Raw genomic sequence first — 15,959 nt, forward strand, 5'->3', positions numbered from 1 at the left:
ACCAATCGTCATTCCAAACCAGCACTATGAAACAAAGCCCTCAAAATGACAACCCAAATGCCACTACGTGGCAATGTTTATCTTAATTGAAATCGTTCAGTGCTCCTGAAGACGCCGCAGCCCCAGAATTCAGAGCCGCACACTAGACTATTGTTAGAAGCCCTTCTCAGGGGAGAGTGTCTTTAAACAGAAAGACACCACTCCAAATATTAATTGAGGGGAGCCGGGAGGTTGAGGAGGAGAGGGGTGAACCTGTTAAAGAGGTGCAAGAATGTCAAAGTCACATTAAAAAATTGGCTGATGACTATTTGGACGAAAAGGTGATTTAAGAAATAAACAATAGAGGATAATGGTGGTGTCCTTTGAGTGTCTGTCTATAGTAAAATACCCAACACACCCAGGAACAAACTGCGGTCAAACCAGAATGCATTAGCATCTGTGTATCAGAACCATTATATTATGCTAAGAAAGATTGCCTCACAATGGTCGTGTACATCCAACTAACCGACTAGTAAGACTGACCCATTCAAAAAGATTTTTTCTTACAGAAGTCTCTAATGCTCACCAAGGCTGCACTTATTTTATCTAAAAACAGTAATATTGTGAAATATTATTATAATTTAAAATGTTCTAATTAAATATATATATGATATATAATATATAAATATTCTGTAACTTACTATAAAAAAAAAAGTTTTCTATTTTCATATATTTCAAAATGTAATTTATTCCTGTGATGAATTTTCACCAGCCAATACTCCAGTCTTCTTTGGTGTTCATGCAACATTTCTTAATATTATCTATACATTTCTTAATATTATATTAATATATTCTATAATATTATTATGTTGAAAACAGTTGTACTGCTTAATAATTTTGTGGAAGCAGTGATCTTTTTTCAGGATTCTTTGATCAATGTTCAAAAGAACAGTATTGATTTGAAATCTCCTGTAACATTTTAAATGTCTTTACAGTCAATTTTGATCAATTTTATGCATCCTTGCAGAATAAAAATCTTATTAGAAAAAAAACACTTACTGAGCCCAAACTTTGAATGGTACACTTTTAAAATAGGCAGATAAATAGATTGATTTTTTTTCTTATATTGCTATTAGTTTTTTTTATATTTTTTAACAGTGATGTTTTAAATATGCTGACAACTATTAAAAAATTTCAGGACAAAACCATCTATTAAAAGTTTTTTAAAAAGTCTCTTTTTTGAGCGTACAATTATACGTGATTTTTAAAATGCTGTCAAGTAAAAAATAGACCAATTTTTTTTTTAAATGTGTCTTGAGACAGTATCCTTTGTGCACTGTCAGCCTGTTTTTGAATGCATGAATGTATCTTAAAAAAAAAAAAAATGGAAGAAGATTTGCTAAAAACAACATGTTTTCTACAAAAGCAAGAACTGTTATACAACAAAACAGAAGAAAATATTAATCTGAGGGAAAGAGTAATCAGTACCTGTTGACCCAACTGACCAAGTGATGTTCAGATTGAAATTGTTTGAAGCGTTAATGGACATGTCCAAGTTCTTGCTGGTCTACAAAATGGAAAAAGAAAACAAAGTTGATGATTTATAGCAGTATGGCTTCCATACGGCAATGTAGGACTAATGTTAAAAATACTTCAACACAAAATACATCTGACCGACACAAAGGGTGAACTATGCCATTTATGAAATTGATGAACAGAAGACTTTTGCATCACAAGCTGGTCAAAAACCTTCAGCTGCTTCTGTTCTCAGATAAGTAGATTGTGACTGACCTGTTCAGGAGTGGCCATGAAGTTAATGGCAGTGTAGTGCTGGTCATCTTCTTGAAGAAGACTGAAGGTGAACTGGTAATCAATCAGCAAGTTATCTGTCAGATCAAAACTCTATTGTTAATCACCACATTTTATACAATCATGAACCACACCATGCAATTCTGTCATGTTAATTGTTGAAACTTTCCATTTAAGGAACATCACGAAAGAGTGGTGCACATTCACTCATAAGAGGGCTACTTTGAAGAGCTACATGAATCACCAGTCACTTTAATTGCACTAAATTAATACCTCCCTTTCAAAGTGTGTCATTGCTTTAATAAGCCTACACTCTGATTAAGCTCAATTGTTTTAAGACGTCTAAAAGTATTTAAAATCTAGGCTTCTTAGTTACGTTAAAGAACTTGATAACTTTACCCAGAACTAGACCTAATTTCTAAAAGTTTAAGACTAAAAAGCAAATTCTAGATTTTCGATTATTTTCTAAAGAAGCACAGTAAGATAATGTGGTGCAGTAGGTTTAGTCTTTTTCAAGATCTTGACATCTCTTTAAAACACCATTTCAAAGACATAGAAATGTCTGGATTGTTTTCTAATCTCCTGGGCTGTTAAATGACTGAATGCTGCCACAGGCATCTCCCAGAGAACAGCTGTTTGTGTGAATCACAATATGGCACTGCAAACATCTCTTTCACTCCCCATCAATTTGAAAGATGTCTTTATAAGCTTTTAATCAATTCAGATGTGACATGAAAGCACAATAGCTTCACTCATTTCCTATATTTTTGCTTGAAATGTCATGTAGCTTTCATGCACTGAACATTGCTGATCTGCAAATCAACTACTATGAGCATCAGTCCTTTCCTTTAAAACGCTGCCACTTTCAAAATTAGTTTTAGATGCAACAATTTATAGGTGACAACACTTGAACCATCCTCTAGCATTAAGGTGATATATGCTGGATATTTTCAAAAATGAAACAGAATGGTGAAGCTAAAGTGAATGTCAGTGAGTTTCAAAAGTCAGACAGCTGTTCTGAAAGTGATGTCAGCCACAAAGTTGTAACTTGGAATATGACATTCACACCTGCCAACCTTGGGAAATTTTTCCGAGTACCAGTGTGACGATTTTATTTAGATTTGTTGTTCAATATTACTTGAGCATTTTATACCAGTTTACCTGAAGGAGTCAGAAATACCGTGACTACTGTATACTGTCCTCGCTTGAGAGTTCAGTCACTGTCAGACGGCAGGAGTAGAGGGAGGGATCGAGCGGGATTTTGTGTAACTGTCAATTTGCAGTCTCTTTTTATTGATAGGCCGTACGCATTTGTCAATCATCCCCTCTTGCTATGTGGGAAATGAACCCAGCACTATGATTGGTTGAACTCTTTCTTTTGCTGGATTTGAGTACTACGCGTGCACAGAGGAGTCACCGTGTTTTTGTGTAGTATAGAGTGACAAATCGTACCAGCGTACTTTGAGGTCAAAATGCGTACCCGCTACGCAAAATGCGTACATGTTGGCAGATCTGCATTCAAGTCCAAGCACTCGCTACAAGACAGAAGCTTGTCATCCTACACACATCAAAAACTCACAGTTTCATGTTCTCTGCCATGTTCTTGTCTATTGTGAAGACTTTACACAACTAATCGCAGAGTAGCTGTGTTAATTATGTCTGACTGTTGCAATCTCAAATTCATTCTCTCAAACACACATTTAAAGGGATAGTCTACCAAAAAAAACTCACCCTCATGTCATCCAAAACCTTTTCTACACTGTAAAAAAATTCTGTAAAAAAACGGCCAAATTACATACTGTTTTCAGTTAAAACCGTACTTTAGAAAGCAATGTATTCTGGGCAATAATTTTCACAGTAAGCAACTGCTGTTAACTTACAGCCCATTTTCAACACTAATCTACTATTTATGTATTACGGTTTTGAATTGTAGTATGCAATGCATTGTGGGCTGGTGTATTTTTCAAGCAATAGCACAATGGTGCTGAAAGGGTGTTTAACAGGAGTTTGAGTATGAGGAGTCTTCACCTATCCATGTCTGCGGTCAGGACAGGAATATATGTGGAAAATAGAAGAAAACTAATCAAAGCGGAGAAGAGAGGGGAGGGAACATTGAAACTGACTGTAGCGAGGATTGCGTTCTTTTAAAACTGGACCTGTGTCTGTGATGAGCAGGAAGAATTGAAACTGAAAAAGTGGTGCCTGAAACTAACTTGTTTGTGTTCGCGGCACTTGTGACACTTCGAATCCCTTAATAGAGAACTTTGAAACTGACTGCAGCACATTACCTAAAATTGGAGGTTTTGGTTGGTTTTGTCTCACATCCAAATAATTTGAGTGTGCTTATAAGTGAGTGATTATAAATGCATTAGACGCAGAGGGTAAAATCCTGTCGATTCACTGTAATACATAATTTATTCCCAAATTTCAGTGTTTAATAAAGCTTTCAGACTGTGTATTGCTAGGTGGCACTCAGCCTGGTGGTTTTGGCAGTCTAGTGCTCAGTGGCGGGAGAAAAAAAAAAAAAACTAAACTGGTCAAATTATTGCAAAAAAAATAAATAAATCATACAGGTTTGCAACTTACAGGAGAGTGAGTAAATGATGGTATAATTTTCATTTTTGGATGAACTGTTTCTTTAAATCAGAGGTCTTCAACCCTGCTCCTGGAGACCCATGCTGTGTCAGAAATCGAATTATTCCCTACTATAGCATGTGAAAAACAGTACACCAACAGAGTAGTATGTCAGAATACATAGTATTCAGAAAACAGTCGGCAAAAAGTATCTGGGCGGCCTATTACTTCTGCCGAGATTCTGAAGTGCGCATTCAATGGACACTTTACTATCCCATGAGGCCACAGAATAAGATTTGTGAATGGCAGTGAAGTGACCTGCAGTTAATTTTCAACCTTCAACACAAACTGCCAGTGATTTTTCAAGTGATCCTGAAGACCTTGATTAGCTGGTCCAGGTGTGTTTGATTAGGGTTGCAGCTAAACTCTGCAGAACAGTGGGTCTCCAAGAGTAAAAACAATTGTAAAAAACAACTTGGAGAAAGGGATTATGGTCACTTTTGACAGCAAGTACACCAATCTTCTGTCTTGTGCATTGGATTAAGTGCTCTTGAGTAGACCAATAAATCTAAATCTAATAAATCAACTAAAGGTATAATATTGTAATGTTGGAATATAAAAATTAACTCCACTCAGGTGATTAAAGACACTGCTCACTAGTGTTGTCAAAAGTACTCACTTTGATACCAGGTCAATACTGAAATTTGAAAAATGTGATGCTTTGAGCACTGTTGAGCAGATTCGTAAACACCTCTGATTGGCCACTGTGTTCATGCACTCAACATATATGTCAGTGACTGGCTACAATGATCAACGCTTCAAAAACATGTTGTAAATAGTCATCATTGATGCTCTTCACCGAGAGCTTACTCAGACACATATGGGAGCTTTTGAAAGCAGGTTTTCAAACTCTCCTGCTCCTCCTTTCAAAACCCTTCCATGTGCTTTCAAACACTCCTGTGCATTGATCATTGTAGCCAATCATAGAAATATATGTTGAGCATGTGAACACAATGACCAGAGGTGTTTACGAATCCGCTCAACAGCGCTCAAAGTGTCACATTTTTTAAATTTCAGTATCAACTTGGTATGGAAGTCGGAACTTTTGACAATACCACTGCCCACTGCAGCTATAGTGGGAATATATGGTGGGCTGATTGATCACAATGCAGAGTGTGAGATTAAACCAGTCTGAGAAGATTTAGCATGACCAAGAGGTCTTACCAGGCTTAGGTCTGTTTTTACAGGATCATTCTCCTTTGAGGATGAGTCAAGTAAGACTGACAGAACACAATGAACTTGCTTGCTAGTGCTGCCTCCGGAAATACACAAGTCAAACCTTGCAAGTGTGAGAAAGCGAGCTCACACTGCCTACTGGATCCACGTCCACCAAACTTCTGCTCATGTGTCTTTAATTAGCTCGAATCATTCGCTTACTCACCCTGACAGGGTTTGACACTCTCACCAGTCTTATATCGTCGCCTGCGGCCCACTCTCCAGTAACACTTCCCCTACAGGACACTATTTGAGAAAATATGATGGCTGGGTGATACAGTTTTCTTCTAAACAGCAATTGGGCCGGAAGCCTGTGAGCATACGCGTTCCATCTAACAGACGCAGAGGGAGCAGAGTGGATGGAAATTGATTGAGAAATTGAAGGCTTTATTTAATCCTGATTGATGACAATGGGGATAATGCTGGCAGGATTTGCAAACGGAGTGAAATTTGATCTCCTAAACACTACTGACTGCATTTAGCCTTTTCAGACTCCATGATGACTGCTGATATTAATTGCAAAAAAAAAGCGAAGAGAGAAACACAAATGTATACACAGGGAACAGGCTTTTTCTGATATACAACAAGACTGCCCCCTAGTGCTGTTGATTTTGAGCACAGACTTCAACATTGTTTGCGGCTCACAGCAATTTCATCCAGGTTTCCTAGCATCTTAAACCCCCTGAGTCTAATTTCACTAAATGGCAGACCAGAGACAGCCTCTGAGTTTGAAAGTGCCTGCAGAGTCAGATGAATTTTCAAGGTACAACAGGATTACTTTAAGGTCAGAGCTCAAATAGAGCATACTCACAGTAACAGGTTCCTCGGAGGGGGTTGCCAAGGTAACGGTTTTCTGAATCACAACTGTAGAGGGGATGAAAAATCATTTAGATGAAGCACATCAATAATAAGACAACACAACATCTGATGGATGAATCTGAACATGCATTTGTATTTATATTTGCATTTATATTTTTATGCACATAGCAAGCGCTTTTATCCAAAGTGACTTCAAGGAGCACATTTGCATTTTAGCAGTTCTAAAATATTAATTAAACATTAAAAACAAATAAATGGACTGTGAAACAAGAAAACAAAGTTACACAATTAAAACCCTGAAAGAAATAAAATAAGAATCAGAATGTTCTGTTATTTAGATCTTTAGATTACTAAAGCCGGGCACACATTTAACGACTAGCTAAAACATTCTAAGACTGTGCTCAACATACAGCGATTGTTTCCTGCGACTGAAGCAGAGTCATATACTTACACATGGAATTTGAACACCGACTGTAATCGCAGACTGAGCGCAACTGGCTCTGACTGGACGCGTTTGAGCGCGATCAGTCCTAATTATCAATTTACATTCATAATCGGCCTTACAATCATTAAGTGTGTGCGCGGCTTAAGACTAGAGTACTAAGACAGACTAGACAAATCTACTGCATAAGTGATTTTGTAAATATGTTCTTTTGCATATCCTGATTAACTGTGATGTTAAAGTCAACATGAAATGCAAATTCTCCCTATCCATTTCCTAAATTAACATTAAAATGTTTTGAACTTGTAATGTTTAAATCAAAACGCCATAACTGGACCTTCCAGTGAAAACCTCAGATTTCTCCTTTGACGCATACAGGACTTCTCCAATAATTTAGTCCACTTAAACCCCGACCCTGCAAGCTAACTTTCATCTGCTGAAATTTGAGTACAACGCTCAAATCTCAAAAGCCAACTAATGCATAGAGCCAATCCCTGCCCAACATTTTTTTCTTTTTCAATAATCTGTTACACTCAGAAGTACATCACAATATCTAAAACAAAAAACATTTGTTGCTACTTCCGTTGCATTGCGACTTTAATAGGAATCATTTGAGTTTCTAATTATATATGAAAAAACAAACATACAGCTGTTTTTATACATCAAACCCATGAAATTGCAGTAAAATTAAGTTTCCTAATCTAGCCGTCAAATAAACTTGTCATTGTATATTACGAATATTGCTGGCTCCTTGATAAATTGTTTTTGTTCCTCTTTTGAAAGTGACTTTGGATAAAAACATCTGCTAAATGCCTAACTGTAAACTGGTAGAGTACCTTTTGCAGTTTTACCATATTTGCATATTGCTACTATTCATACATTCTAATAGGGGTGTAGAGGTACATAGAAGTGACGGTTCGGTATGCACCTCGGTTTTGGGGTCACGGTTTGGTGATTTCAGTACAATAGGAAAAATGGTCACACTTTAGTTTAAGGTCCAATTCTCAATATTAACTAATTATTAACTTCTGTTTCAATAAACCCCTAATTACTGCGTATTAATAGTTAGTAAGGTAGTTGTTAAGTTTAGGTATTGGGTAGGATTAAGGGATGTAGAATAATGTCATGCAGAATAAAGCATTAATAAACATTATATTAATTTTTTTTAAAAAAGGTATTTGGTCACAATCAGCTACAAAACTGAAAATCATCTTGTGTTATAAAAGTACAAAATAAAGAATAATGAAAACTAAAACTTGTGTATTAGGAGTGTTACAATTTGCTCCACAAACTATATTTAAACATTCAAAGCTTGAGCCCAACCCTCATATACTTAATTTTCCGCATTCCATTTCGCACATAGTTGAGTGCACAAGTCTTTCAAATTATTCTTCTTTGTCCAGTAGTGCAGAAAGACACCTTTGATGCATGCACACTACTTATTGGACTTTGTTTTCAATTGCTCAAGTTCTTGGGTTTTCCTGTTGTGGAGGTTAGCAAACAGCGTTGCATTACTGCATGTGCCCCCTTCTGGATTGGAGTGTGGATCGTCTGTGACTGATTATATTCGTCGTCTAACTGCATGAACCGAACTGTGATGTGACCGTACTGTTACACCCCTACATTCTAACCATTTTAACAACAGTCTTGTTGACCTCTAAATGGAAAAATAGTGTTAAATTTGTGTGGTGCCTGCAGTATCTTTGTCCCTTTTCATACTAAGTCAGATTATGTAATTCCACTCTGTTGTTGGGGTCCTTTATTTCCTCAGCTTCATTAGAGAGCGCCAGGAGACAGCCCAAAGCTTCCTCTACCTCGATCTCAAACTCGCTAAACAATTAACACAGCGCTGTCGGCCCAGCTCAGCACCAGCCTAAGCAGATTACACATCTTGTTGCTCTTCTGAGCCAGGAACTGACGGTCCAATTAGAGTCTGCATTCATTTGAGAGCACAACTCTCTCTCTCTCCCTCTCTCCTCACAACAATTTCGCCACTTAGTTTGTACAGAGGGAATTCACTTTCAATTCACGCCATTGTCCTGTAAAAGTATCTGAAGTGCCAATGTGATTAATCGTTAAAGTCACTCTTAAGGAGTAAATGCAGTGATGTAATAGTTAATGCAAAATGCCGGGCTCTGGACTAGTTACTTTGGAGCTAATCTAACGCAATGCTCCCAGTTCACATGAATTTCGGCCACAAAAATACTTTATATAAATGTAATGCATGTAATGCATTATGTAATGCAAATGCATTACAACTGTAAGGTCCAACTGAGTATGGCTTTGGAGTATGTAATGAATGTGATGCAATAAAATATGTGCGAAATCGTGGCAAAAAATTACTTTCTATTAAGTTGTCCACACAAGTTATATGCAAAAACAAACAGTCCAATTCACAATTAACTCTTAGACATGAAAGCTCATTTTTGCCATTTAAGAAATAAAAAAAACACAAAAAAACACGTTTTGGTTACTACATTTTTGTCAATGACTTTTTATCTCAAATATGACTTAATATCTCATTGTTTTTACATTTTACCTCAATTATTATATAGAGTCATAAATGTAACAAAAAAAGTCACATTTGTTGTTCATATTTATTTTTGTTTCTATCTCATAATTTTTATACTTATGTCAATTATGTTTTGGTCATAATTTCAACATGTCATAATTGACCTTTTCTCCCAATTTCAACTTCTCATAACTTTGCCTTTTTCTCTTTTGCCAACAGTTTGACTTCGTATGCCATAATTATGACCTTTTTATGCCATAATTATGATTTTACCTAAGCATGATATTATCAATCAAATAGTACAAGGAAATCTGGATCAATACCTAGCCATTTGTGGTAATGCTGAAAATACAATGCACACCCTATAATTGAGGTCATTAATTTCTGAACATTGATATTGGGCCTGAAACATAGCTTCCAAATTTATCAAACGGAGCCGAAGCGTTCATATTTTTGCGGAGAGTTGGTAATAAATACGAGAGGACAAGGTAGAGTACACTTTTACCACGGTACAGAGGACACGGGACAAACTGCACCACAGGCATTTAAAAAAACCTCTGCATATCAGTACCCTAGCCTTTAATCTGGATGACATTTTAGAAATGACTATTCTTCTCTCTTACCCATACACTGCAAATCAGAAGAGGTTTCCAACGCTCATGCCCACATACACACAATGTACTCCGTGAGGACGATGAAACATAATGCACTCTTACTCTCAGTATCTTAATTTAATCTCCAGTGAGAGCACACACACATGACGTGCATGCTTTAATGCACTCTCTCTCTGTAGTGCCATAATTTGATCCCCATTTGGGTCGCACCTGAATTGCCGCAACACACACAAAACACTCCATGACACTCCATCATGATAATGATGGACTCTACAGTAATCAAGCATGCTTTTGCTTCAAATTGTATCAATTTTCTTTCTTTAATCATGTGTATCTTTTCAAATATCTCTTGTTGAGCTGTCCTCTGATCGAGAAGGAAAGTGACGCATTCTCATCGCTCTGAAGTCCCACTCAGGATTGTGAAAGGAAACTTTGAATTGCTCTTTCACAATGTCAGCTCACTAAAGTGGGGCCAGCAAGCGATCACTGCAGCACATCAGGTCTTTAATCAACCATTTTGAGCACGATAGTATTTGTGCGTGACAAAAATGGTCTCGGCGCTTCATTATGGACCTCGTTATGTAGGACGGGTAATGGCATCTGTTGGCTCTGAGTAATGAAGGAGAGAGAACGAAGTGAGAAGGAGAGGAATAAACAGGAAGCGGTAACGGCCGTCTCAAATGCTGCCCGTGCACTCATTTGTCCTTGTGATGAAGACACGCTTGAATACATCACCAATGGACCTGGCTTGGCCTGACTGGGTTACACACAATTAAAAACAAGCATCTACCGGTATGCACACAAACGCTGAAAACAAAAGAGCATGTGAGAGATACCAGACACAGAAGAATGCCAAGTTAAAAGATGTTCTCACTAGACTTGTTCCGATATTCGGTAATGCGAAAAATCGCGATAATGAATATGCACAATATTGTAATCGTCGGCACTTCAGAATACCGTAAATAATAATTTATTACCATTTATACATTTTTTTATAAGGCAGTTAAGAATACTTTACCCATCAATCGTATAAAATGCACAACACCGCTGTATTCTGCGTCAAAAGGACACGCGCTCAGATGTAAACAATCCCAACGTGCACGAGAAGCACATGGCGGAACCAGTGAAGGAGATGAGCTGAATTAAAGTGCGCCTTCACTCTCTGACAGCAGAGGGCGCTGATGGAACAGCAGCGTGCAACGGTTACCACGGAAACCGTGCAAACAAAGTAACTGCGCTAGTGAAGTTTTTAAAATGCTTCAAACAGCCATTCATTTTTTTGTAATCTCAGTGTTGTTCATCACAGCACCAAATACTGAATACTTAAAAAAGACTTAAAAGGATATTTATTTTCAAACCTAAACATTTTTATATGTTAATCTGGACTACAACATGCCCTAATGATTAGAAATGTTCTGATTATTTGTTATTGTTCAGTAAAACTTTGAAAACATACAGCTTCATTAGTTAACATGTTAATTCATTATCACTAAACTGACAATAAAAATACTTATAAAGTATTAATTATTATTAATTAATGTTAATTTCTTAGTTACTGTTTAATAACATTACTAAAAACAAAATAACTTATTTAATGGACCTGAGATAAAACTAACAATGATCAGTTGTGTTTCTAAACTAACAAACACAAAAACAAACTAACAAAAAATAACACTTTCTGTAACAAAATGTAGCTATTGCTCAATCTTAGTTAATGCATTAAATAGAGTAAAGTGTTATCTGTTGTTCTTTATCGCCTAATTCTTTTGCATTTTAATCTGTTTGAAAATTTCAGTCAGAGTTGTTTTGTTTTATTACAAAAAGAGTTCTTAAACCTGTTAAACTATGACAAAAAATGGTTTTGCAACTTATTTTAATATCGTGATAATAACCTGATAAAAGCTTAATCAATTAATCGCAACATGAAAATTTGATAGTCACATGCCTAGTTCTCACTACAGCTTTTGATGCAGAGCAAGGTCCATTTGACGTCAATGTCAAAGGGTTAGTTCCCCCAAAAATGAAAATTCTGTTATTTATTACTTACCCTCATGCCGTTCCACACCCATAAGACCTTTGTTAATCTTCAGAAAACAAATTAAGATATTTCTGTTGAAATCTGATGAATCAGTGAGGCCTCCATAGCCAGCAATGACATTTCCTCTCTCAAGATCCATAAAGGTACTAAAAACATATTTAAATCAGTTCATGCGAGTTCAGTGGTTCAATATTAATATTATAAAGTGACGAGAATATTGTTGGTGTGCCAAAAAAACAAAATAAGGACTTATTTAGTGATGGCCGATTTCAAAACACTGCTTCAGGAAGCTTCGGAGCATAATGAATCAGCGTATCGAATCATGATTGGGATCGCGTGTTAAACGGCCAAACTGCTGAAATCACGTGACTTTGGCACTCCGAACAGCTGATTCGACATGCTGATTCATTATGCTCCGAAGCTTCCTGAAGCAGTGTTTTGAAATCGGCCATCATTAAATAAGTTATTATTTTGTTTTATTTGGCGCACCAAAAATATTCTTGTCACTTTATAATATTAATATTGAACCACTGTACTCACATGAACTGATTTAGATGTGTTTTTAGGTCCCTTTATGGATCATGAGAGGAAATGTCATTGCTCCCTATGCAGGCCTCACTGAGCCATCGGATTTCAACAAAAATATCTTAATTTGTGTTCCAAAGATTAACGAAGGTCTTACAGATGTGGAACGGCATGAGGGTAAGTAATAAATGACAGAATTTTCATTTTTGACTAACCCTTTAAGACTTGTATGGCTTAATATAATGTAAATGATGTCTCTTACTGAAATATGTAGTAGAAAACCCAAGAAAGATTTACGTTATTTAAAAAATCCATGACATATTTTGACCCATTTGGACAATGGACGGCACCATTTTGTTAAGGTGCACAGTGCATTCTATGTCGATGACGTCAAATGGTTGCACTCACTGAGACACTGACACTGTCATATTGCTATTTTTACCACAACACAACTCGGAATTTAATATATGATGCCACATTGTGCAGCTTTTGGTTGTAATTTTCAGTCGATGAGCCACAAGAGAAGCGATGTAAGTCTTTACTGCTTTATTAGCGAAAAGAGGAGAAAAGAATGGGAAGTTGTGAAGAATGTGGATGAATAAAACTTCCTAACTGCATCTTTGTTCTCTTCACTTTAGCCCTGGGAAGGATTGCACCAGCCGTTCGTAAGCTCTTTCTTAAGTTGGAACAAAGTCCACACTAGCGGCTTAGTAAGTACTAGCTAGTTTGTAACTAACTCTGTACTTTATTTGGTTGCACCATTTGTTCTTAAGGCAGAAGGTAGCTAGTAGCTCGTAAGTTCTCCGTAAAGTAATGCGTAGTCGCATAATATGACATTTACCCTCAGTGATCCTTCAAATACATGAGAAGTGGTTGAAATGTCATGAATTTTAGTTTATCCTTCATTCTGACTGATTTTGCCTCACCTAGTTAACAGTAAAAATAAGTTTGCGTTAAATACAATGGCTTACTTAATCATGAATATGTTTTTAATAAGTAGGCTAAATAAAAAAAACAAAAAAAAACGGAAACTGTATTTGAAACTAAATTAATAAGGATCAAATAAATACTGATACAAAAAAAAAAAAAACACAAGAAGAGACATTTATTCATTTTATTGACTGATTTTATTTGACATGCACAAAACGGAGTGATAGGACTGATGCACACAACGGCGCGCTGTTTAACGGGTTTGTGTTGAAGAGTGGCTAAGTAATCTTTTCACAATGTTCTCTCTCTTAAAATGTAAGCGAGTGTAAAATATGTCAGCAGCATATCATATATGTCTAAAGAATGAAGTCTGTCAGGTAAAACAAGAGCTTATTGATGCAGGTCAGTCAGTCTGCTATTTTATTCCAACCGTTACTCCTAATAGGAGGCTTCCGTAAATATTTAGTGTATACGCTTCAACTAAATTTAATGGTGCAACACAAACATATTTAGTAGTGCGTAAGATGTAACTTAGTGCCCATTTACGAGCCTAGTCAAAACTAGGCTATGTTGTAACTTGCTGGTGCAACCGGCCCCTGATGACTTTGAGGCTTTTTTCAATTCACTAAAACGAACCAACTCATGAGAGTCACATGTTCAGGAAACAGACGAAACAGACTTCAAACTCTATGTTTCTGATTCACCAAAAAAGAACCAACTCATGAGTCACATTATGTTTTTGATTCACTAAAAAGATCAAACTCAGAGTCTCCTGTTCAAGAATTGGACTACACCTGGGTTTTTCCTGGGTCAAAAATGGTCTTCGGTGGTGGAGGACGAACCCAGACGTTCACACACACAGAACAAAGTACCCTACCCATGTGAACCGCAAGCCCAGTACTGACAATAAATCCAAAAGAAAGTTTATAATATTAAATATTATAAAATATCCTATTATTCATGAAACAATAAAAAAGTATCAGGACTAAAACAAACATAAAACAATGTGTTATTATGAATTACTGGTTCAGAGCACCAAACTCACATGATTTCAGTAAACAAGGTTTTGTTACGTCATAAGTGTTTTGAAACTTCAATGGTTCACATGACTATGGCAGTTTGATACACACTCCAAACCACTGACTCAAAACAAAAGGTTTGTAAAGCTTCAAAGCTTCATGAAACAATGTTTTGAAATCTCCCATCACTAGACATTGCTATTTTGTTTACAAAAGGTATTACAAAAAGTATTCTTGTCGCTATAATATTAAGGTTGAACCACTGTTGTCACATGAACTGTTTTAAATAGGTTTTTAGTAGCTTTATGGGCATTGAAAAAGGGAGTGTTATTGCTGGCGATGCAGGCCTCACTGAGCCATCGGATTTTATCAAAAATATCTTAATTTGTGTTCCGAAGATGAATGAAGGTCTTACGGGTGTGGAACGACATGAGGGTGAGTAATAAATTACATAATTTTTGAGTGAACTAACCCTTAAAAATAAACTCATAAGAGTCACTTTTTCTGGAAATGGACTTTACAGAAATAATTAAAAATAACCAGTTCATCTTTCTTGTACAGTGCACAAAGCAGTGCACTGTGCAAGAAAAAAATAACAGAACCGAATCTCATTCACTTACGGTATTAACAATGGAAAAAAAAAAAAAATGTAATGAACAATGCTTTCCATGATGCCTTCTCCTCCTGGGTCATTACCATACTACGGTGTACAGCTGTCGCTGTTTAAGACAAAAATGTGCTGTGGTGCCAAATAGCACAACGTGAAAAGAGACTTGCAGGCACAAAAACAAGTTTCCTGTTTCCTGCGATAAAACGCTGTTAAAAGATCAAGTGAGACCTGCCATGAGCTGCACACCTCTTCATATCCCAGAGTTACACGTCAGCCTAGAACAAAGCATTTGCTCCTAAAAGAGCACAACAAAGGCACTAACATCCTCTGCTCTATAGCCCTGAATGCAACACAGCAGCCCAGATTTCAAGCTGCTCACCAGCTTCTGTTTTCATAACTGAAGCATTTGTGTGGGAAATTCAGTTTGCACCCACGTCTCCTAAATAAGCATGACTGGGTCAACCCACTCTTTAGAATTTTTGCATGTGCATACAACAATGCAGTGAGTGAAGCACTTGAGTTTCATTATTCTCAAAGATGAACGGACTCTCTAATAGTCACAAACAGATGCCAGCACACTCCCACACCTCACTTCCACCTCCATTAGTGCTATTAAAGTGTGTGCACACACGCAGACAAAATGTGCTGCGTTTGCAGGTCAGCTTTAGCCAAAATTGTGAGGACACAGTCAAGCTAAATGGAATGAGGATGGATGGATGGATGGATGGATGGATGGATGGATGGATGGATGGATGGATGGATGGATGGATGGATGGATGGATGGATGGATGGATGGATGGATGGATGGATGGA

The 15,959-nt window shown here is 36.9% G+C and overlaps 1 protein-coding gene across 1 annotated transcript in view; it reads right to left on the bottom strand.

The window, feature by feature from the left end:
• Positions 1 to 15,959, bottom strand: part of atrnl1b (attractin-like 1b) — a 105,895-nt gene that overhangs the window by 52,558 nt on the left and 37,378 nt on the right. Inside the window, exons 21-23 of the mRNA XM_067369334.1 lie at positions 6,449 to 6,501; positions 1,771 to 1,865; positions 1,468 to 1,546 (exon numbers count right to left, since the gene is read on the bottom strand). Of these exons, the coding sequence (XP_067225435.1) occupies positions 1,468 to 1,546; positions 1,771 to 1,865; positions 6,449 to 6,501 (227 nt within the window). The remainder of the gene's footprint in view (positions 1 to 1,467; positions 1,547 to 1,770; positions 1,866 to 6,448; positions 6,502 to 15,959) is intronic.

This window comes from Chanodichthys erythropterus, chromosome 19, assembly GCF_024489055.1.
Source record: "Chanodichthys erythropterus isolate Z2021 chromosome 19, ASM2448905v1, whole genome shotgun sequence".
In the NCBI taxonomy this organism is placed as follows: Eukaryota; Metazoa; Chordata; class Actinopteri; order Cypriniformes; family Xenocyprididae; genus Chanodichthys; species Chanodichthys erythropterus.